Source organism: Eleginops maclovinus, chromosome 9, assembly GCF_036324505.1.
Source record: "Eleginops maclovinus isolate JMC-PN-2008 ecotype Puerto Natales chromosome 9, JC_Emac_rtc_rv5, whole genome shotgun sequence".
In the NCBI taxonomy this organism is placed as follows: domain Eukaryota; kingdom Metazoa; phylum Chordata; class Actinopteri; order Perciformes; family Eleginopidae; genus Eleginops; species Eleginops maclovinus.
Genome location: NC_086357.1, coordinates 22657578 through 22681237, shown reverse-complemented (window position 1 = coordinate 22681237; position 23660 = coordinate 22657578). Strand labels below are relative to the sequence as shown.

The 23660-nt window shown below is 40.2% G+C and overlaps 3 protein-coding genes and 1 long non-coding RNA gene across 5 annotated transcripts; 2 read left to right on the top strand and 2 right to left on the bottom strand.

Annotated features, from left to right (window-relative positions):
* Position 1: 1 nt before the first annotated feature.
* Positions 2-5507, bottom strand: LOC134869336 (uncharacterized). Of its 2 annotated transcripts, none has more exons than XR_010166407.1 (6): positions 5489-5507; positions 3077-3201; positions 2797-2857; positions 2576-2713; positions 2215-2291; positions 2-371 (listed from the first exon to the last, which is right to left on the bottom strand). It is a non-coding gene; the product is annotated as an uncharacterized LOC134869336 (long non-coding RNA). The 2 variants fall into 2 exon arrangements; XR_010166406.1 differs by having other exon boundaries at positions 3077-3204; positions 5489-5504.
* Positions 4239-10060, top strand: oaz1a (ornithine decarboxylase antizyme 1a). The gene is given in 6 exon segments (XM_063890880.1): positions 4239-4423; positions 7067-7133; positions 7135-7221; positions 8202-8377; positions 8736-8821; positions 9447-10060. Coding segments are annotated over 6 exon segments (666 nt in total). The 5' UTR covers positions 4239-4304; the 3' UTR covers positions 9578-10060.
* Positions 10061-10252: 192 nt separating this feature from the next.
* peak3 (PEAK family member 3) lies at positions 10253-13835 on the bottom strand. Its single transcript, XM_063890878.1, has 4 exons — positions 13587-13835; positions 13262-13401; positions 12340-12889; positions 10253-11971 (listed from the first exon to the last, which is right to left on the bottom strand). The coding sequence occupies exons 1-3, from the start codon at positions 13649-13651 to the stop codon at positions 12342-12344; spliced, it is 753 nt and encodes a 250-aa protein (XP_063746948.1). The 5' UTR covers positions 13652-13835; the 3' UTR covers positions 10253-11971; positions 12340-12341.
* A 5399-nt stretch (positions 13836-19234) lies between these two features.
* Positions 19235-23108, top strand: org (oogenesis-related gene). Its single transcript, XM_063891897.1, has 6 exons — positions 19235-19393; positions 21104-21175; positions 21245-21464; positions 22384-22544; positions 22789-22893; positions 22982-23108. The coding sequence occupies exons 1-6, from the start codon at positions 19337-19339 to the stop codon at positions 23027-23029; spliced, it is 663 nt and encodes a 220-aa protein (XP_063747967.1). The 5' UTR covers positions 19235-19336; the 3' UTR covers positions 23030-23108.
* The last annotated feature ends 552 nt before the right edge of the window (positions 23109-23660 follow it).

Below are 23660 nucleotides of genomic sequence, written 5' to 3'. Positions count from 1 at the left end.
ATTTGTGTGTGAATATGTTTTATTACAATGTTTTCGAGGGCACATTTTATAAACATTATCAGACTGTGTTACACTGTGGCGGTAAATGACAATTCTAAAGGTAGATTTAATTTGTCCGGTCTGATAAATGAAATGGCTTTATAAACAAAAATGGATGAAACGTAACATTCGGTATCTTTAAATGCAAGGTATCATGAAGAGTATTTGGGTTCTTTATTTGGAAACATGTTGTTTATTACATTTATTTTTTCAAATCATACTTTAGGTTTGGGTTTCAGGATTGATTTGTTGCCAATTGGCTTTTTTCTTCTTCTTATCATTCCGAGTTCCTCAGTTCCCCACCACCACATGAAATTGTCCCATAGTGAGATCTGCAGACAGGAGGCAAGAAACAACAGTCTGAGTTCACAAGCAATTCCTCAAATACACCCTATATACAACCACATGAAAGCAGAACACATCTTTATAAATTCACTGCAACACTTGAATCACTTCAGTGATTATATCTAAGATGTACCCTAGTAAAATGTCACACATGTAGTAGTAGTAGTAGTAGTAGTAGTTGTAGTAGTAGTAGTAGTAGTAGTAGTAGTAGTAGTAGTAGTAGTAGTAGTAGTAGTAGTAGTAGTAGTAGTAGTAGTAGTAGTAGTAGTAGTAGTGTAGTAGTAGTAGTAGTGTAGTAGTAGTAGTAGTAGTAGTAGTAGTAGTAGTAGTAGTAGTAGTAGTAGTAGTAGTAGTAGTAGTAGTAGTAGTAGTAGTAGTAGTAGTAGTAGTAGTAGTAGTAGTAGTAGTAGTAGTAGTAGTTGTAGTAGTAGTAGTAGTAGTAGTAGTAGTAGTAGTAGTAGTAGTAGTAGTAGTTGTAGTAGTAGTAGTAGTAGTAGTAGTAGTAGTAGTAGTAGTAGTAGTAGTAGTAGTAGTAGTAGTAGTAGTAGTAGTAGTAGTTGTAGTAGTAGTAGTAGTAGTAGTAGTAGTAGTAGTAGTAGTAGTAGTAGTAGTAGTAGTGGTTGTAGTAGTAGTAGTAGTAGTAGTAGTAGTAGTAGTAGTAGTAGTAGTAGTAGTAGTAGTAGTAGTGGTTGTAGTAGTAGTAGTAGTAGTAGTAGTAGTAGTGTGTTGTAGTAGTAGTAGTAGTAGTTGTAGTAGTAGTAGTAGTAGTAGTAGTAGTAGTAGTAGTAGTAGTAGTATAGTAGTAGTAGTTGTAGTAGTAGTAGTAGTAGTAGTAGTGGTTGTAGTAGTAGTAGTAGTAGTAGTAGTAGTAGTAGTAGTTGTAGTAGTAGTAGTAGTAGTAGTAGTAGTAGTAGTAGTAGTAGTAGTAGTAGTAGTAGTAGTAGTAGTAGTTGTAGTAGTAGTAGTAATAGTAGTAGTAGTAGTAGTAGTAGTAGTTGTAGTAGTAGTAGTAGTAGTAGTAGTATTAGTAGTAGTAGTAGTAGTAGTAGTAGTAGTAGTAGTTGTAGTAGTAGTAGTAGTAGTAGTAGTAGTAGTAGTAGTAGTAGTAGTAGTAGTAGTAGTAGTAGTAGTAGTAGTAGTTGTAGTAGTAGTAGTAGTAGTAGTAGTAGTAGTAGTAGTAGTAGTAGTAGTAGTAGTAGTAGTAGTAGTAGTAGTAGTAGTAGTAGTAGTAGCGTTGTAGTAGTAGTAGTAGTAGTAGTAGTAGTAGTAGTAGTAGTTGTAGTAGTAGTAGTAGTAGTAGTAGTAGTATGACATAGATAGATAAGAACTTTATTGATCCCTAACCTACCCCAGCTCAATACAAATGTATGAAATATACATTCAAAACGTACACAAAATATAAATATAAAGTAGTACATTAAATGTTTAATATGAGCATTAACTTACCAATAGTAATTGTGTTTCACAAATGCATTGAACGTATTAGCTTTGTTATTCTTAATTCTTGGTCTAAGAAGTGAATCGTTTAGGATCTGTTTTTATTTCCATATTTTGAAAATATTTTCTTTAAACTTCTGTTAGCTTGATGATGAGCAGGTAATAGCTTAGTGCCAACTAACGACTGCACAGATCCCATTCACATCCTGCTAATGCAATAAAATCAAGTAGTCTCATCAATTAGTATAAAGTACCTTTAAACTGCGCACTGAGATATAAACAAGGCCTCTCGAGTAGATGAGAAAACACAATCAAATCACAAAAATCTAACCTTTTAAATCCCTCAATAAACCAATAGCTTTAGGTATTCTTTGCTACAGAGAGAAACGATACCTGAAATATTGAACCATCCTGCAGACTTCCAACGAAAGACCTTATTCCTGTCTCCTCAACAAAAGAATCCATTGCATCTAGAAGACAAAAATGAATCAGTACAGTACTGCATTATATTATGTAAGTGATGTGTTTATATGTGTACAAAGTAGCTAAAAACTATAAGAGTTGAATAAAGGCCTTGGAGTAGAATGTACAATATTTGCCTCCAAAATGTACCAGAAGTGAGTTAGCATTAATTGGAAACAGTCGAGTAAAGTACAAGTATGTCAAAATAGTACTTGAATTAATTTGCTTGATCACATTCCACCACAGAAAACAAACCCTATAAAGATTTGTGTATAATGACCACAGAACTCACCGTGCAGTTCATTGACTCCTGAGCTCACCAGCAGTACAACCAGAGCCAGCACTAGGCAGCGGTTCATAGTTAAACCTTTCCATGGATTCGGAACATCACTCAAATTTTCAATGGACAAAATACGGTCGTATCCTGACACTGTGGACAAACACAAACAAAGTCAGAGGCTTGTTGCAATTAACTTTCTTTAAAAAAAAAAAGATTGTGGATATTTGTCTTACTTATGATGTTTTTAGACACCCCAACTCTGCCTCCTAAATTCCTGTACTGCTGTTTTTATAGCTGGTCACAAAATGAAAAGTAAGTTGGACATTCATAAGAACAATTGAAGGTCTGAGTATATGCGCCTGTATTGCTGTGTGCACAGTGTTAAAAATGGTCCGATGTCTCAAAGACTTACATAAGACAGCTTTAAATAGTCACATGACTAATCATGATAAAAAGGTTATTTAATGAGTTAGGTTACATATGAGCATCTGAACAATACAATAAGAAACATACCTGATTTGACCCTTTAGGTGTGTCTCAGTACTGAAGTAAAGGTGGTTGTTTTGACAGTGTTTTCAGTTCTGCAGGCACCAGAGACGGCTTTAAACACACCCTGCACCCAGCACCATGCTCCTTTGCTTCTTGATTGACAGGCACAGACGACAGAAGTTGAAAAAAGGAAAATGACATTTACAGAGATGGTTTATACTTACCAGCAGGCTATTGGTGGAGTAGTTTGAACAGCATTAAACACAATTAGCCTTTTTTTTTGTCACTAATAAATTGCATTTAGTTAGATCCCTAATGGTAAAAAATAATACAACTCTTGAGCTTTTTGGGAAAATTTGAACCTTACAAGTATGTTTAGTACCATTAAGTGACAGGTGGAGGTACTTTTACTCATGTGCTAAACTGTATTGAGTTAAACATTTGAGGTACCAACACTTTACCTTAGTATTTCCATTGAGTGTTAAACTATCAATTACATTTCAAAGTTAAATGCTTTTTACTTTTCTATTTGAGAGCTAAAGTTACCAGTTGACATATGAAGATTATACCTTTCTAACAAAAAGGATGAGCTATTAATGCATTTTTTTAATCCTTAAACTCAATAGTATGTCGATGAGCTAAAATAAGCTCCACTCCAATCAGCTCCAGCTACAGTAGTTAAATGCTGCATATGGATAAATAGGCTATCTAATACAGCCTCACTAATCATCCAAACTATCCCTTTAAGTACAGTTTTGTTCTATAAGATAACATACTTTTTACAAATGTGGATGAGTCCAATGGAAAGGTAAAGGAGCCCAGGCAGACAATTACACATGAAGTGGACATATTGAAAAGTGTAATAGCTTTAATGTGTTCTCAAGACTTACATAAAAGGACCTGTTGTTGTTTATGCATGTAAGATGTATTATCTATGATCAATATGTGTACCATTAAGTAAGTGTTACATGTATAATGTTCAAAATGCATTATGATTCACACTTTTTTGTAAAACTAATACAAAGCCCCTCAACAACGCTTACAATTTCCCTGCTGTCGGACATTCTTATTCTGATGCTTTGTTAAAATGAATGTTGTGTTATTGATTAGTGAAGTGGCTCATAATGCGTCATATTTTCACAGCAGCACGTCACTTAGGGAAGGACCCTCCCCTCTGAAATACTGCAGCTGACTGAGCGCAGCATAAGGGAAAGAGGAGACACAGAGAGCCGCTGGTGTGGACGCTGGCCGGATGGTTAAATCTAACCTACAGACGATTTTGAATAGTCATTGTTTTGTTAGAGAAAAAGAGAGAAACTTAACCGAGATGCCTGTTATTGAACAATCAAGTAATAAACCTGAAAGCGGAAGGTATGTTTTTGTAGTCGTTGTAAATTGTTGTCATAAATTAGCAAGCTAGGATACATTTAAAAGCCACGGCCTAGCCAAAGGAGCCGTATATTTCCTGGAGTGGCTAATACTATTACCTGGGTTTCTTGTTTACATAACAGCACTATTTATTCAGGTTTCCTAATTACATCGTCAACAGCGTTTGGTTTAATAGCTTTGTTATTTTAACATCCACCATTTATTCCACTCCTTGATTGTTTAAAATGTACTTAACATTGGTATTTATCTAGCAAATAGTCAAAATATAATAAACACTGCTGTTGATAGCCTTGCTCTAGCATGCTAAGCTAATGTGAAATACCATTGAAAAGCGTTACCTAAACGATGAGATGCTAGCTAGCTAGTTGCCGTTTTATACATTCATAGCACTTTATCTATTTTATATATTTACATGTTTTGTGTATAAATGTTAAATAACTGTAGTGGGTGGGTTGTTTTGACCGTGTTTGTTTAATGTCTATGTGAATGTCAGCTTTTTGAATTGCTGGCTGTGTTAGCATACGGCTTGCGCGAAAGTTAGCAGTTGCATCAGAGGGATGTTTTCATATCTCAGCCGTTGCAGTAAAACTAATCAGTAACACAAACAACAATATCATATTTCACAATTGATTGTAATGCTTTAACAATTAAGGCCCACTACGCATGCTTATATAAGGATATGTACATGGAGCTTGTTCTTAGTTAAATGATGGCTGAATTGATGATTTGTGGTTTCATATGGCTTGTTTTTCTGCCCATTTTTCTCGGGATTCGGTGCTTGCAAGCATTTTACATTTTGCATCGACAGCAATTTTTTTTAACGACAGTGCAGATGTTTAATCAGCATTTAAAATAATCTTTGCCATGTGCTATCTAACGTGGTATTATATTAACCATTGTGTGGGCTCTTGCCAACCAGTGGACTTAAGCCGGAGACTGCTTGTTTGTTGCTTAAATTCCAATTAAATGTATTGATTGACTGGAAATAAGATTGGGGTTGCCTAAGTAAATGTGTGGCATAATTTAACACAACTTGTTAGATATTACCTTTGTGATGTTCTAACCTTTTCGTGTCCTGACATGATTTTTTTTGTCGAGGCTGTTTGTGTGGTGAAGGACTCGTAGGAAATTTCCACTGCACTGCGAAGGGGGGTGGTATGGGTGGTATGGGTAATTTTGAGTCCAGCGATGAAGATGTTTAGCCAGGAGATTCTTGACAACAACGGCATAGATGCTGTTATAGATTTTGTCTAATATACTTGGATCATTAAAGGCAGTTTTCTCTTTTTATCCACAGTTTAAAGAGCAGGTGCCCTTCTAGAATCAAACTGATCCTGTGGTTTATTTTGAGATGGCCAGCATGTTGTCCATCTGAAGCAAAAACACTTTCCGAAACTACTTTCCTTATGATATCCCCCCACAGATAATTGGTCTTTTGTATGATATTCATACATGACAAAGGTGCTCTTATGAAACAGCAGAAGCTTGACAGACTGTCTTAGCCGAGACAACCAGGGGGCTGTAAGTGTGTGTTGCAGACTGCTATAGGCATGGGGATTCTGAAGAATGCTGTTAAATGAATGAAGACGTTGATTTAAAACCTGATGCTCTACTTTTCAGCGTTGAAGCCTTCAGAAAAAGATGGCGACTGGCTGTTTTAAATAATCCAATAATGGAATTTTTGGATGTTTTTTGTTAGTTTGAAATCGCCAATGTGTTGCGCAATCAGGCATGAGATTTGAAATTGCATAATGACTTTGTTAGGCCGAGTTAGGTGAGAGACAATGGTGCTCATATGGTTTTAACACATCTGCGCAACATATAGCATAGAAGTGACATTTGCGTAGAGAGAACCTGTGAGTGTGTGAGAGCATTTCCATCGCTGTGGTAGCACTGCTGCTGCTAATGGCAGGGGTTGCTGATATGAACCCTGAGAATAGACATACCCACAATGCTGCTAATGTATGCAGGCGTACAAACACACATCTGCGCTTGTAAGCCAAGCTAATTCTACAGGGCTCTTTGGCTGGCATCTGAATTAATGTAGCTCATCTCACCTGCTAAATGGTTGTTTGTCTGTTGTAGCCTGCGGGAACATTGTTAGCGTAGCAGTAATAAAGTAGGCTGATTGTAAGACAAATAAGTGCCTGATCCTCTGGCGGCCTTCCTCTAGAACGCATGTGACAAGCTTAAAGTTACCCCACTCACAAATCTGTTTTTTGGAAGTAAAGACGTCAAGCATCTTACAAGAACAACTAGCCTATTTTCCAAAGGTTACAGGGATGAGGATTGAGGCTTTGTGAAATGGAAAAACAAGTCTTGTAGTGAATATTTTACCTGTTGTCAGATGTGGAAGTGTTACTCAAACCATTCCAGCTTACTTACTTTCTGTCTGCCCGAGATGAAGACAGTTACTGATTGAGCTGTCCCCATCAGCCTTGTATTTTTTTTTTCTTAAGACTCACTCAACGTTAGCCACTGTTTAACTGTAATTTCGAAGATGAATAACTCCACAGTTTAATGTCCAACCCCTGTTATTTATATTGGGAGTCAGGTAGCAGATCCGCCAGTGACTTCTCCACTTATAATGGCTCCTTCTGTGTGTGTGTTTTTTTCGCACTCCAGTATCTCCAATCCCAGGAGGTGCTCCCGCTGTTGCAGTAACCCGTGTCCGGGGCCTCTGTGGTGCTCCTGATGCCCCTCTCCCACCCTTGAAGATCCCAGGTGGGCGAGGGAATGACCAGCGGGATCGCAATCTTTCAGCTAAGCCATTCTATTCTGTGAGTTAAAAGACACTCTTAATATTTTTTAGAGAAATACGTTTATCAACAACGAGAGAGACAAACAAAAAGGCACTTATTTGCAATTCTGTGTTTTCAATCTTATCACGGTTGTCCTCAGTCAGCTAATAATGTAATTGCTATGCTTTTATACTGCCGCAGTAAATCAACAGTTATTTTGTTATTGCAACTGTTATGCTGAGTTCACACCATACTCAAAGTAAATGTTTTGCCTTGCGCCACGAAATTTGATCCTGGGACTATTTGGTATTTGTGTGTTTAGCACGTTTGATTAATCTGGTTCAATACACTGAAATGAACCCAAAATAAGCAACATTTTATATTATTTTAATGCAATAAACTGATCAAAAGGATGCAGAAATAACTCAATCATGATGCCGATTTGTAAAAAGGTGGAAACACGAAAGCCAACATCAATTTAAAAATGTTTGCTTTGTGTTATGTGAGTTCATATCATTTAGGGCTTTTCTCACATTGCTTCTGCATCAACAATCAAAATAATGCCTCCTGAGTGAGTTGTTTGTTGTGAACACACCATAAAGCTAGACCTATCATTTCAATCGCAATGCTAAGAGGGACACATCAGCACATTCACTAAAAGACCGCTATCATAATAAAGCAGGACGTCCCAGATAAGGTTGTGAACTTTGCGATGGTCCCTTAAATGTCCTGTGCCATTTCTGTTTACCTTAACACAACCGTTACCCCGGGCGCTCCTCACTTGAGGCTCATCCTCTCTATCAAAGCCACAAATCTACTGTATGTTTATGGCTCTGAAGCTTGTCTGACGTGATTGTTTTTATCTTTACTGCTTCAAATGTTCAGGCCTTTAGCACAGCTGCACTTTCCTTAGCCAACAGATTTTCATCAAGATTCCTTAACTGCGTTTGTTTTTATGCTGCATTCTGCAACTTCATACTCTGTAATCCTCTGAACATTTTGTCCTCTCTATCTTCTAGGATACTCAGTTGCTGGTTCTTGAGGAGTCCCCCCCTGCCAACGGCAGAGTGCGCTTCCTGCTCTTTGAGCCCCGTCGCTCGGAGGGCAAGCACTGTGTCTGGAGGGCGGCACTGAAGGGAGGGAATCTTTATGTTGAAATCCCTCCTGGAGCTTTGCCCGAAGGCAGCAAGGAAAGGTCCGCAAGCAAAACGCTTTTTCAGCTATTAAAAGAAATCCCTTGTTCAAACATTTAACGTTTTCTCTCTTTATGATCGAAAGGTACATTATGTACTTATTCCAAATAATGCTAAGTAATTGAAAGATTGTGTCTACAGCTAACGGAGAAACAGGCCACTATGTTTTTCTAATTTGTATGGTAGATTACCTAAAACAATTTTAAAAATGTTGAAGGTTTAAATGCTTTGGTTTTCTTGTTAAGATTTACACTTATGCACTTGTGCTCAGACCATCATGAATACATGTTTTCCTCTGAACTTCATTAACATTGCTCCTATAAAACATTAACCCCGTCTGTTGGTTTTGTTTGTCTACAGTTTTGCTCTTCTGCTGGAGTTTGCAGAAGAGCAGCTGCAGGTTGATCACGCGTTCATCTGTTTTCACAAGAGCCGTGACGACAGAGGTGAGATTTCAGTCTGACTGTCAAACTCTTGATATAATCATTGCTATAGCGTGAATAATTAAACCCTTTGAATAGCTGAGGTGATAGACGGTTATAGATGAATAGAATGACACAGTTATAATTGTATAAGTATACAAAATGTATAACAGGTATGGAAAGTACTTTTTCTCTTTGTTATTCTTTAGTTTTTGTTTTATAAAACCCTGCAGTTACACAAAGTGGCGGCTAGTGTAACTTTGTGCTACAAACTGAGGAAGGCAGTCTGAAGTAATTTAGCAAAACAAGAAGTTGGATTTTAACAAACAGTGAGTTTCACAAGTTAAACTTAGGGGAAACAACCGTGTTGTCATGCTTTCCTTCACTATTGTGTATTTAAATCCACATTAGCTGTTATGCTAACAGTAACTCCTTTTAATTGAGTACAATTCTTTATATATGAGTAACTAACAGGATTTTCCAAGTTGTTTTCTTAATCTTTAAACAGAAGGTTAAAATGCGTGTTTTGTTTACTCAAAGCTGTAATGTACTTCATAAGTACACATGCTTTAAGCTCCTGGCAGTTTTGAAGGTGTTTTTTGGGTACAGGTCAGATATTTACTTTGGTTTCCCTCTTGTCCTTCCCCAGCTTCCCTGCTGCGTACCTTCAGTTTCCTGGGCTTTGAGATTGTGAGACCGGGTCATCCCCTCGTCCCCTCCCGCCCCGACGCCTTCTTCATGGCTTACAGCATCGAGCGAGACTCCTCTGATGACGATTAAATGACGCTGAGCAGTTACAGTTGTTTGTTGATCTTATTTCAATCCGTACCCTACACAGCTTTATGATGCTTTTGGGAAATGAATATATTATCCAAGTACAGTGTGCTTGAGGGTTCCTTTCTGTTTGCTTTACCTGCCATGTGCTGTGTTTCAGTTATATTTGCACTAGGGTAAGATGTTAATGTACCAGGAATGTAGAGCAAGTGCCCACTTACTATCCGGGCTTTGTGTCCTCACCACTGTATCAATGATGTGTAGTGCTGACCCCCTATCTCTCCCCCCCCCCCATGATCATCTCCACAGTGTGATATTTATAGTCAATTTAAATCCATCTTACTCCTGTAAGTAGATATGTTTCATAGCAAGTACCAGTTGATTCCTTTTTTGATTTTTTTTTAAATGTGTGCATGATTCTCTGATTTGCTTTAGTTCACGTGATAGAAATCTGCATGTTGTAACTACTAAATAAAAGTGCTCACTTAAGAGGGGAGTCTGTGGTTTTATCTAAGGTTTGTAACCACATCTAAAGTATTTGTTTACACATGGACACACTTGAAGTAGTCTGCTGTCACTTAGCTTGTGTGTACACAACTGTTCATCTGATGTGTAAGTGGGCATACTTTTCTATTGACTCAATGTTGATGTTTGAGAGCATTTAATTTGAATACTGAGACCTTAAGTGCATCTCTAATCTTGATTTTATTATGAATAAGCATACAATGGAGACATTATGGACAGTCATGCTCACAATTTCAGTGGGTTTTGTCTGAAAAATCTGTAAAGCATGGGGAAAAAAGGACATTTCATAAACAAAAAAATGTCAAGTTGTACAATTTCATCTAGAGGTACTATGTACGGGTAGTAACTACCACTGATATGCAACAGAAAAGCATGTTAGTATTACATGTGATAATACTGTTCATTATCCAGTTTGCTTTAAATCAATCATTTTTTTAGTACAATATTTATCCTGAAAAATATACTCAAAAAACAAAAGAGTTTGGCTGATTTTATATTAAAACATTGTGATTGTGATTACTTAATCTTAGTTATTTTGGCCATGATAATCGTTACGATCTGACCTAAACCCTCCTTCTAGTATAAGCTGCTTTGGAAAATACAAATTTAGGGCACGTAATGATAAATATTACACCAGAAATACGTGCAGCATTTTATCAAATCAATGTTACATGATGAGCAGTAATGAAGAACATCCATGTTTTGTATTTTTAAAGGAAGGATTGGAATATCTTTCTCAGTGTGACAATTCAAATTATCTTGAACAGTCACGATCAAGAGTGGGCAAAATAATTATTTAACTTCACAAGGATCCGTCCAGATTCAGAGTGAGTGACAGCTGACTGGTCACATTCACGACTGTCTCGGCGTCTATGAAAGACAGATACTGCAGGCACAAACAGTCCTCCCAACTCAGCGCAGACTGATCCTGGATCAGCCCTCTCTCTGCCAGCTTCATCACCAGCAGCGCTCGCTTGACTGTCAGCCAGTTGCCCACAGCGGGGGTCATAGAGCCTTTCTGATTGAAGAGCCAGGCACGTGGCCCCCAGAGGAGAACCTGAAGCAGGGCCACCATGTCAGCCATCTGCGGCCCGCTGCTGTCAGTGTGGAGCATACAGTTCAGAAAGAGGAGCCCTCTTCGGTACAAGGACTTGGACTGAGATGAGGCCAGGCTCTCTTGTGAGTGGAGGCAGTATTTAATTAGAGCTGCAATCTGGGATTCTATGTAGGCGAGGGGGTGAGGTACTGGAGCAAATGACACCGGGGTTAACACGACACGAGGGAAACCGTGTGTCCTGCATAACATCTGGATCCCTTTTTCTGTCTTTCCTTCTTTGATCTTTCTGTTGGTAGTGAAACCTCTCTTCATTTCAGAAGCATCCTTGTCTTCTCCCTCCTCATTATCCTTATATGGCCACACTAAAAAGATGTGCCGAGGTCTGAGGTCAGCCGCCGTGGCACGATGTCATACAGATTTTTTGAGCCCAGTAATATCTGCAGCAACAGAGCACATACCTGTCTATCATAGTCCTCACAGTCAGTGCACTGAAGTGAGCTGTTAACCTGGACAAAGTCCTCTAGAGTGGCGTGAGGAAGGTCTCTCTCAACACTCACTGAAAGTCCTTTCTGCAGGAGTGACTGAACAGAGGGCAGATTAATGTTCACATGAGCTGTTTCAAGCTGAGTGCTGCCTCCACCTGCTGGTGTAGCAGCACTGCAGTCTGACTTCAGAGGATGAGAGAGATCTTGAGTTTGTAATTTACTGGAATCTTCCCTCAGGGTGTTGCCTGCTTGGAAATGAGCAATAACATCTTGCACGTTGACATGCTGGTGTATGGTGTGAGCTGAGGAGGCTTCATCAGTCTGTTGGTGTACCTGCACAGAAAGACCGACAACTCTATAGTCATATTAAAACCATGACCAAAACCATTTGCACTGCAACATTATAAAGTGTGAAATATGAAGAAATATATATTTTCTCCGGCCTTCCTGTTGCAGTTGTAACACCTGATGACTGTTAAGAGGAAGTGTTTTGGGTACCGCAAGTCTGTGTGAAATTTGCCGAATCAAGATAAAGATCAAGTTTGTTTTACTAGTTGCAGCATGCATACCACTTCGCTTTGCAGATGACCTCAATTGCAATGTTGCCCCAAGTAAGTATAGTATACTACAACAGAACATTTGGCCTTTTTTATTATCATACAGAACATACAGTACTGTATTTAAAACAGTTGTAACCTTACCCTTAAACCAAGCATCCTCCGGGTTGCTTGGGGCTGTGCAGGCCGTAGAAAAGTGTGTCTCCTATCTGCATTGGCTCGCTTCCCTCACACAGCAGGAAATCCTGAGGCTGGTATGAGCTGGCGTATCTCTCTGTGGCCTCTCCCTGCAGCAGGATCCCAGCCTCCACGCTCTGTGCAACGATTCTCAAAAACAGAAGATGTCGATGCTGAATCCCCTGAGAAACAACCCTCTGGTCGTCAAATCTGCTAAATAGGAAGGGCAGATGTTCGTCCGGGGTGTCAAAGGACAGCTGGGAGAGGTGCAGTAAAGGGTTGTGACTCCCAATAAACTCTCCTGTGTCCTCTCTGAAAAAGGTGTTAGGTATGGGTGCCAGCATGTACAGGGGGTTGTCGAAGTTTTGAGGGTGTGTTTGCAGTGGAGACAGGGGAGACAGAGGGGAGAGTGGATGCAGATTGGTGCCAGGGAGGGAGAGGGTGCGAGCTAACTTTTTCTTTGGGACAGGCGGCGGGGTGCCAGCGGAGAAAAATCTCGCCGGGTGTTGGGAGGGATCTGAGCAACACAAGGAGAGAGATTTGGGTCAGTGAACAAAAGCAATGAACATGCAGGAGTGTTTCAGGAGTATGCATCCAAAGCTCACTCCTCTACACTTCAGAGTAAGTTTGTCAGAATTAATAGTCGGCAACTATTAAATGAGTGTTATTGAAAGTCAGAGTTTCACATTAGAACTTCCTCTTTTTCAGTTCTCATGGGAAAGACGAACTGAGAAGATTTCCTACGATCGTGAGAAGTGTCTATTCCTATCACTCTGAGCTGTAAACAAACCACGCACCAGTAGACAATGGATTTGTTGTCTCAATGACATCTAGAACAATCAAGTACTTTCCAACGCCCGTATGTCACTTTATCCTTCTGTAAACCTACCGTAGTGTATGGGACACTCTGCTGCATGACAGTCGGTGGGTTCAGCAAAGACGTCGTTGTATGTGTAGTTCTGATGCTGGAGTCCAACAGAGCTGAGCATCACACAGTCAGACCCAACACTGGAGCATCTGGAGGAACGGCTACCGATGCACAGAATCACAATGTAAAGACACATGTAAGTGCATGCCATGCATGAGGCTTGACATCAGCAAATATGTGTCCTACCCAATAAATTAGGATCTTATTATGGACTAGATCTAAAGAAAACCCAATAAGAGAATCTGTTAAATGCTCATGCTCATGAACTTCAGGTTGTTGCTCTTACCTGTGCTTTTTGACAGGCAGCGCTGGTGGCTGTTCCTCCATTCTGCTGCTAGGTCCAGACGCCATCAGGAATCTATACAGTTACAACCTCACCTCCACCTCTCTCACAGTTCACTGCTGTCACTGAAAGCGATGTGTGTGCGTGCACGTGTGTGTGTGTGTGTGTGTGTGTGTGTGTGTGCGTGTGTGTGTGTAGCTTAAAGGTGGCTAACTAAGTGCCTCTCTGAAATACTTCCCGTTTATTTCAGTAACTCCCGCTCACACTTTTTTGCTGCCTCTTTCTCTTGTGTCTGTGCAGCTGAATGTGAAATGTTCTGCCCTTGTTATCTTTTGCACTTGTTGTTCTTTCACCTCTAAATTGAGGTGGGTACCGGAAAAGTGGGGTCTGTTCTGAGGGCACAAATGTTCTCTGAGTTAACCTCAACTTGACAGAACGAGGAAGAGCAGTTACTGAAAGCCCCTTGTTTCGCTCTGACGTCTCTTTCTCTCTCAGTTTATCTATGTCTGCCATGTGTATCCTAAGCGTGAGCTTCTCTCTTTTGGATGAGGCAGTTTGAGCCTTAACAAGTGCAATGCCCTCTCATGGCTCGGTGCTTGCATTTGGGAGCGTTTGCTTTCACTGAATTTAAAGGGAAGGTTAAATTTTATAGCAGGTAAAGTACAAGCAGCTTTACCTCATCAATATGTGGCGATGATGGGACATTTTGACAAATATTTAGGGTTATACAGCAACTACATAGTGTCATTTTAGGTAGAATTACACACTATGAAGATGGAGAGGGAATAGATAGATAGAAGATAGAATCGGAGGATGAAACCCTCTTTATTTGTCACACACATGCACACAGCAGAGCACACACAGTGAAATTGGACCTCTGCATTTAACCCATCCTAGTACTAGGAGCAGTGGGCAGCTATTGTGCAGCGCCCGGGGAGGGAATGTTTGTATGCTTTTTGGGGTTTCCCTTTCCTGCAGTGTGTTATATAGGTTTTTGTGTCCCAAAGTTCCTTCCAGAGGGAGTTTCCTCCTCCCCTCCCCCCCCTTTGTTCTCCTTTGTTTACTTCTGTGACATGGTGACATCACTATGTAACACTCACTTTTCTATTGGCTAGCACTCCTAAACATTGTACTTCATAGGCCAAGGGGCAGGACATCCTTAAGCAGCTAACCAATCAGAGCAGACAGAGGGTGAAAAGAGGTGCTGCAGCACAGGCAGTATGAGAAAAATAAAGAGCGTTTTGAACTTTCAACATTAACATCTTTATTTTTGTAGCACAGCTCTCAAAAATCAAATCAAAACAGCACTAGAGACCACCTTGCAATGATATAACACCTCTGTGACGTCAGTGATGCACAGAAAAACTCCCACGCATGTGTTTATTATACATTATTCTTATATCTGCCATTGTGTGTGCTGTAGAGTGTATTCCTGAGTGTGTTCTGCTGAAGTACTCCCGTCCCTCACATCCTCTGGGCTGAGGGCTATAGTCTCTCAAAGAGTTTTCCACAATCATTTCTGCTATATGTATATCATAACACTGTCTCATTTAAAACATGTCTTGACTGACATGGATGTCTTGACAAATCTAAAACAGTCTAATATGTAGCTGAAAACAAGTGGTCTGCTGCAGGAATGGAGCATGAATCTGATCATTTTTGAAAAGGAAGCACCGAATTGACTTATATTTACAGAGGAGAAAGGAAAAATGGTGAAGGTCATTAAGTATGTGTCAATCAAATCCAAAATGTCACGAGAGCTCTCACTATCCCTCCGGAGGGAGACGTGAATGTTTGAACAACATTTCGTGAATACTGCTTTTGATATATCAATCTTTCTATATCAATATACATTTATTATATTCATAAATATATTGATTGATATTGATTGATTTTTGCGATATAATAAAGCAATTTTTTGGGCTTCCAAGATAGATACGTATTTGGTAAACGTTAAAACAAATGCAGTCTAAAACATATTTGTTCCCAAGATTTTGATACATTTAAAGTGTGTGTTAACAGCTAATACTTTTCTTTAAGAATTATTATTATTCTCATTCCCTTTTCTGTTACCAATTATTTTACCTTTTTATCTTATTTCTTTTGTTCTTGACAATTCTCTTCTTTTCTTTATTATTTTGTAGGATCGAGTGCCGGTTGCATTTCATTTTCAGTTTAAATAAACTTTGATAATACATCAGCAATTTAAAAACAAATCCCTAGCTTTCAGAAAAGTTTACATTTTCTGCATTTTGTTCACCCCATTTAAATTTTTGGGATATAAAAGCCTGGGGTAAATTAAATATTATAAAACAACTGACAAAATACAGATCAATAGTTTAAAAACTATAAATCTTGCTTTTGGGTTTAAATTGACATTTGGATTGCGCGCATATTGCTTCATGTTCATCAATCTCTTTATCTTAAGTGACTGAGCATCGTTGTGAATTACATTTTGGCGCAAACCTTATTAGGCCTAAAGCAGTAATGTAACATCACTAAAATCATGCAAATAAACAAACGTCATGGCGAGTGATTATAATTTTAGATAATTATTCTTGTGTCCACACACCTATTCTTGTATTTTCATTGCCCTCCACTGAGAGCCCAGCTCTCTGCATCATAATGATATTAACCCACCTAATTTCAGTGCGTGGGAGTGTGGAGGGCGCAGGGCTCCTCAAGGATGCATTAGTCGACCATCATAAAGGGTCTCTCCACTGCACTTCATATGCTAAGGAGCAACAACTGCCTGAGGGACGCACCAGCACACATTCATGCAAGTTTACAGATCCAGCTAACCGTGGAAACTACACAGACTTATTCAACAAGGGGCTGAATAGAAGCAGACAGCCAGAGAGCGAGTGACATTTAAGATCCTAAAAACGGAAGAGGAATTCATTAACCTTAAACCCTATGGTGCATCTGAAGTACTCACTCTGCCCGTTATGAGAATCTAAAAGGTGATTCTCCATGCTACTCAACACAAGAAACAGGATGATGAAATAGATAAAACATTAACATAATAAACACAATATAAAAGCAGTTTGTTTATGTTGTTTTATTTTTTTTAAAGTGACAACTGGTACATTTTCACAGCTTTATCATACTGACACTTTTGTGTCAACTCACACAAGACAAATGCAGTGTATTTCACAAGAACATTGCTGCAAATTGGAATGGTTTTACATGAATAAATACACAGTTCAAAAGTTTAAAACACACTTTGCATTGTAACAAATCAGTCCCAAGATTAAATTCTATGGCGGGAGATGAAGTGTTTCCGTATAACCTCGTAGAATCGCTTTTTACGTTTGCCATCTGGTTGTTTAGACGTAGAAGAGGACAAATTTGTTGTGTTGTTGTTAGAGGCAGAGGCAGCTTCTATCTCTGCAGTAACTGATCTTCCTTTATTCTGTGAGTCCATTGAGTCTTTAAACACCCTCTTCTTGTCTTCTGACAGGTGAAGGGAGCTGCCTTTGTTGTATACTGTCCTTGTCAGTGGAGTTTTGATAAAAGAGCATGCAGTCTCCTCGTCCTTGTTTAAGCGCCGTAGCCCAGCTTGGCAGAGAAGGGCCTCCTCGCTTGCCATCTGTGGGCTCTGGCTCAAGGTGACGAAGCCGTATGGGGTGGTGACTTTGGGTAAGTGTGGCAGGGAGAGGGCGGCTCTGCTGGCAGGGTCCAGGCAGTGCTGGGCCTGGTTAAAGGAGCAATCATAGGAAGCCTCCCTCTGAAGAATAGATTTTCTCCGGGAATAAGGGTCTGAGAGACTCCTCTCGGCCCTGCGATCTGACACAACCAAAGTGAGGCTGTTGGAAGATGTGGTTGATGAGAGTGTGGAGCAGGCCAGAGAAGCAGATAAAGATGACTCCAGATCAGTCCCGGAACTCCCTAAGCCATCATTTGTCTTTGCACTATCCTCGTCTGTCTCTTTGTCGAATGATCTTAAGCTGTTCTGCACAGACAGACTTGGTATAGTGAACTGTGGGATACTGTCAGGTGTCAGGATATTTGGATAAATGTTCTCCCAGCTTGTTTGAAATTCCGATCCAAGAGAACACCCGAGGGACCGTGCACTGCTGGTAGCCCACAGGAGTGCACGGATCCCTGCACTGCTGTGTCTGCGTGATTTGGATATATCATCCAAAGCATCGGTTCGACCACCAATAGCTCCATAACTGAAGGTCCGTGTGACTGTGTTGTGATCCATCACTGAATGTCTTTCACTGTCTTTGCAAACAGGCTCGGCCGTATACTGGCATAGAGGGGACTACAGGCTGCTTTTATACATCTCTACTTTGCACATTTGGTCCTCCAACAAATACATCAACAGATGCGTAAATGTGACGAAAGCCAGGGGCGGAAATGGTTACCAATTAGGGAGCTTGTATGGGCATAATGGTGGGCCTCGCTCTTAAACCTCTTCATATGCAAACAAGCAGACAGAGACGCATCCTGTCTCTACCTCAGAACATCAGGACAGAACATGTTACTATTTTTAGGGAACTAAACATTTGAATTTTCATGGTTGAATGGTTTCAAGCTATGTTTGCGGTTGCAATAAGTCTGAATCTATTCACTATTTTCACAACAATAATCTGCTGCTTATATTTTCAATTATTCATGTCAAGTTTGGTCTAAAAATTTCTGAAAATAGTTGATAAAGCCTATCGCACAAAGGGTTAGCTTTATCTGTATAACAGTCCATAGATATCACTAAAGAATATAGCTTGTATTAATTTATATCACAAATTAAACTAATGTATCTGTTTATGAAGGTCAAATAATAAACGGAGGCCTGCTGCAACTGAATGGTTTATACCAGATTTGCAATGTTCTTTGCTCATTAACATGGCAATTATGTACAAACTATACTAAAGCACATTTCATGTTTAACATTGCATCCGTAGTTACAAAAGGCAAGTAAAAAGCTGACGCAACATCTACATATAGATCTAACTGAAAAAGCTGGTGTTAGCTTGCTAATATAATCCGTTTACAGAATGGTTTTCACTGAGGACAGTTAATAGAGGTACTATAAGGTGCTGTTTTACAATGATGTTGCTTAATCCTCATGACTTAAACCTAAATACAACACAATTTACCTACACTTATGGAATATTATGCGAGCAACACAAAGCCGGTGTTAGTATGAACATATATTCCACACATCTCGAAAATGTCTCTGTGTATGGTGAAGTAAATAAACAATATAATGCCATCATTTTCAAGAGATAAATCTTAAGCGCCACAAAAAAACAAACACCTATTAAGGTCAACGTTATGCTAACGATAGCTTGTGATGCTACAGTAACACACGCTGCAACCTCTGGGAAAAGAAATCGTACAGTAAACATTTAAATGTTTTATCATGAAAAGTTTTGTTTTATCAACATACATGTTTGTTTTCAGGTTTAGATCATTTAGTTTAATTCATTTTCAAATATTTATTATTAATTTAGCTGGTTTTATAGTACTTTCTGTAGCATGTTCACGATGCATTTCTGCGATGACGTAACCTCTTTTTGAATTCCAACCGGTCATGTGACCACCTCCTCTCAGGCTGTTGCAGCTTAATTGGCGGGATTTCCTCATTGGTCTACTGTGATTGAGCCAGGTGCACTCGTCACTGTTGATTGGCTAAACAGAGGCAACTTCTGGGTACATGTTACCCTCCAATACTCACAAACACGCAGACTCCTAGCATTCCCTTTGAGGCCTCTTCCTCATCGCAAACCGGCAGACCCACCAGGATGACTTGTGAAATCCGCAGAGAAACCGTGGAGCAGGTCGAAAACAGTCCTACAGAGGTAACGTAATGGTGGAAAGTGGCATCAAATCTCGGTGTTCTGCAGAAATGTTATAGATGCTACTATTGCAGACCATATGCGTTAACGCAGTGGCGGGCCGTGCATTTCACACCTAGGCCTTCAGTGATGTCCTACACAGTCAATTATTCCACCTCTTAATACCATCATGATGACGCCATGGCTCTAGAAACTATACATTTGGACAGAAACGCAGTATAACTGGGCATTGCATCACGTTAACATAGTCAAGTACAACAGAGTTATATTAATATTTCCGAAGCATTTATAATCAATACATCAGCATTTACAGTTAACTTAATTAATCAGATTATCTGACAAACCGCTCCTTGACACCTGTGTCTGTCACATAACGCAGAACAAGTGCCAGCTGTGCTACATTACCCACATCTGACGTCTCGTCCACCATAACAGCGACAAAGGGTGCTTTTTTAATCTTCATTTTGATCTCTTCTCCCATCACTTCAGCAATAGCATAAATCAGGTCGTTTTGTATTTTGCCTGACGTCCCAGTAAACATGTTGTTTGTGTACAGGTGGTAATGCAAATCTGTGTTGTTCTCAGCAAGAAAAGAAAGAAGCTCCACGTAGTTTCCTCTGTTTCTGGACTCGGCGCTTTCATCGTGTCCCCTAAATGAAAGTTCCTGTTTACCCAAAAACAGGACACAATCAATCAGTCTTTCAATAATTCCCTATTTTTGTTCACCCTTTCGTTGTGGAGCTCCGTTTCCCTGCGCACTTGTTCGTTGAGCTGTAGATCCACTCGGGTGTCCCCAAAGGTTTTCAAAAGCACCAGTGCTTCCAAGTGCCCAGCTGTGCTTTGGTGTCTCGTTGCTGCCTTGGTCAGACAACTCAAGTTTGCAAATTTAGTGTGGCTCCAAACACCAAATCGATCAGTTGCAAATACCAGGCCTTCCCGGCAGTACAATTTGCAGTGCCTCTCGGAGGCTGTGAGCCAGGGGTACCGCTCGTAGTTTCCCTGCTGTGCTAGGCTCGCTAGCGTTGGAGTTGGTCGTTCCCTTTTCAAGATGTGTAGCTTTACTTGAAAAGTTCGTTTTGAAAATGGCGTTGTAATTATATCTTCGACCAAATTGATCTCTTCTCCTGCTTCAGCCATTGTGGGTTGAAAAAAATAGCTTGTAGAAATCTACACAAATTAGCTCGCTCAAGTTCTAGTTCTGTTTGCTAGCTTTGCCCATAGACTGTATGGCTCTGCCTACTGCCTAGCTCTGCCTCTCAATAGTGCGTATCCAATCAGAAGATGTGCACGTGCTAACGTTAGCGTATGCCTGCTAGCTGGCCCGTTGTCGCCACCTCGAAATCGGATTGGTTAACGCCACAGTTTTGTTTGCGTTCACTTTAAGCTTACAGCCGCCCGCACTGTTGATTCTGAAGGCCTAAGGGCAGATTTCTTTGACCCTAGCAACACATTATGGCTGAAATATGATTGGATAAAAGCTCTAACATAAAGGCCAGCCCTCCAAATCTCGTTCTGAGGCTGGAAGCAGCGCAGCCAAGACGAACGCTATAAAATGAAGAGAATAGACTATGGGGAATAATTTAATACGTATTTGTGGAAAAAATATATCAAAATTTAATTTATATTCTGATGATGTTTAGGCCAGCAGAGAAGGCCTTGCTGGCCCTGACGGCCCACCACTGCGTTAACGTAACGACTGTTTTGCCTCTGCAGGACAGCGTGGTGAGGAGCGGTGGCGTGTTTCGCTCCGTGCTGCGCGGCCTCCTCTGGCCCTTCGGAATCGTGGTAAGAGCAGCAGGTAATTCACCCAACTTGTTAGCTTCACATGCACTCTAAAATTGCTCTTGCTTACAGGTATACACATACCGCGGGTTTTGGTGGGTACTGGGCTACCGGCAGCCGCAGGAGAAAGCTATCCTCAGCCCCTCTGTCCCCAGCCCCGGACGACAGAGCCTCTCAGGCCGCAAGCGTCTGCACCGGGTCACCCGCCTGCTGCTGTCCGTGCTGCCCCGCTGGGTGCAGAGCGCACTGGGATACCCGGTGTCCAGCAGCATTGGGCTTTCCCTCTCACCAGGTATGAAGATTTGTGAATAGTTATGATTTCCATCTAACACTTTTATTGATCTGTGGAAAGCAGGCCTTGTTTTGTAGACCATTATGTTAAAATTCCCAAAACATTCCCCCCTTTTTTAAAAGCTGTTATGAGGTGACTATCAACCAAAGGTGGGAGAAGTACTCCTATCTTATTTCAGTAGAAGTGCCAGAGTAAAGTAAAAGTCTGCTCTCAAAATGTTACTTGAGTAAAAGTACAAAAATATTGGCATCAAAATGACCAGAAGTAAAAGTACACTATCTACCTCTGATTTGTTGTGCGGTTGAAGTTCAAGGTAGCAGAAAATGAAAATAGTAAAGTACAAGTATCTCACAATTGTGCTTGTGTGACTCTACAGCACTGCGCCTAACTCGTACAACACTAACGTCTCTCTAATCGTTCACATTTGTAAGTGATTGCTCAAAGTATTTGAAATGTATGCTGTATTACTTCAAACCAGAATGCAAGATTTTTATTTTACCTGCCACTCTTGTTTATCTTGGAAGTTAGGTAGTGACTTAACTCTACTGGCTATTTGGCTTGTTAATTTTGTGCCCTGCTACTCGGGTTGATCTCGGTCTATCACTGTTCACATGTGTAAGAGAAGCCAACATTAACAAACTACTCAGGGAAACCGGTGCCAGAGTTTCTGTTCACTGGGAAATGCTGCAGTTTCTGACATGGAAAGAAACTGGTTAATTTTTGCCTGCTGAAAGCGGGAAACGTTACTGCTTTGTTAACAAGGTTTGCCTGTTGAGCAGCACCAAAACAAACATGTTTAAAATGTCAAACTCTTTTCACATCGAATCAGAAACTTGATTTTCTGTTCGACCTTTTTGACGGTCATGCACGATCATGACTCTCCTCAGGCACCTTTCTAAATGAGCTTGTTTCCCCACAGAAATCAGAGTCTCTCCTACTAAACCTTGTGGAAAGGGCAGCAAGAGAAAGCAGGATGAGTTGGACGAGGAGGAAGAGGAAGAGGAGAGTCAGACCTGGGTGGAGGCGCTTAATCAGGAGCTCGCTGATGACGAGGACCCAGACGTGGATCCCGACTATGAGGTTAGTGGTAAAGGTCACATAATCTCTGCTGTTTGTGTTTTTTAGCTGAGCTGCACATTGAATGTGTGGGCTGGTAAACCTTTCCTCTTCTTCCCTCTATTTCTGAGGGTAAATAAAGGAGTACCAGACTTTATTTCAAAAAGTACCACATGTTCTTTGTGAACCTGTGACATGTATAAAAGCAAAAAGGCCTTTAGGCAACATGATGGCGCAAACGTTATCCTAATGCTGACAAATCTTTCAGCCCAGTTCTATCGAGACTGAGAGTGAAGAGTACTGCTCACACAACAACACGGAGAGCGACATTGAGATGCAGGGGAAAACGGTGATCATTAAAGACGTGAACACGGTAAGATCCGTGGAGGCATAATGTTTTAACCGGCATCTGTGAATTTGAATACGAGCATTTCACTAATTTGAGTGGTTTGTGTTCACAGGACGTTCAGCTGTCCACTCCAGCTGAAGTGTCTTGCCCTGCCGTCTGAATATGTCTGATTGCCCAATGTTGAATTCATGTTTTTGTATGTTAATATATTAATTCAATAAAATTGTTCTTTACCTTGACATTGCTCTGGCCTTCCACTAGATGGCAGTAATGGGTTTTCTGTTTCACTATAGGGCAACACACTGACTAAAATGATCCTTATTTTGTATAGGGTGTGTTTAGACACACATTGAATTCATTTTTTAAAACCTTTGGTATTGCAATAGCCCTGAATTAACCGAACTTGGTGACTGTTAACGTTGCTCATATATTTTAGTGGGTTTCTACAGCTTGGAACCAACTACTGTTTTCACAGGAGTAGTATGAATGCCAGTTGATCTGATTATACTCAGTTGGTAAACCCAACCTAAAGTTGCACTCACCTCCCCCTTACATTTTCGCAAATAGTATCAGTTTTTAGTGTGCCCACAACGGCTTGTATTTCTCTCAAATACAACTTGTTTTGCACTATTAAGTGCGTCACAAAAATGTATACTCAACTGAACATGTAATTAAACCGGCGGTCTTTGACAAGATCAGGTACCATTCTGAAGAAAACGGTAAGAGACTGTTAACTAAAAGGCTTTGCAACTTTACTTCAGGCACTTCTCTTAACCATCTCGGATATACTA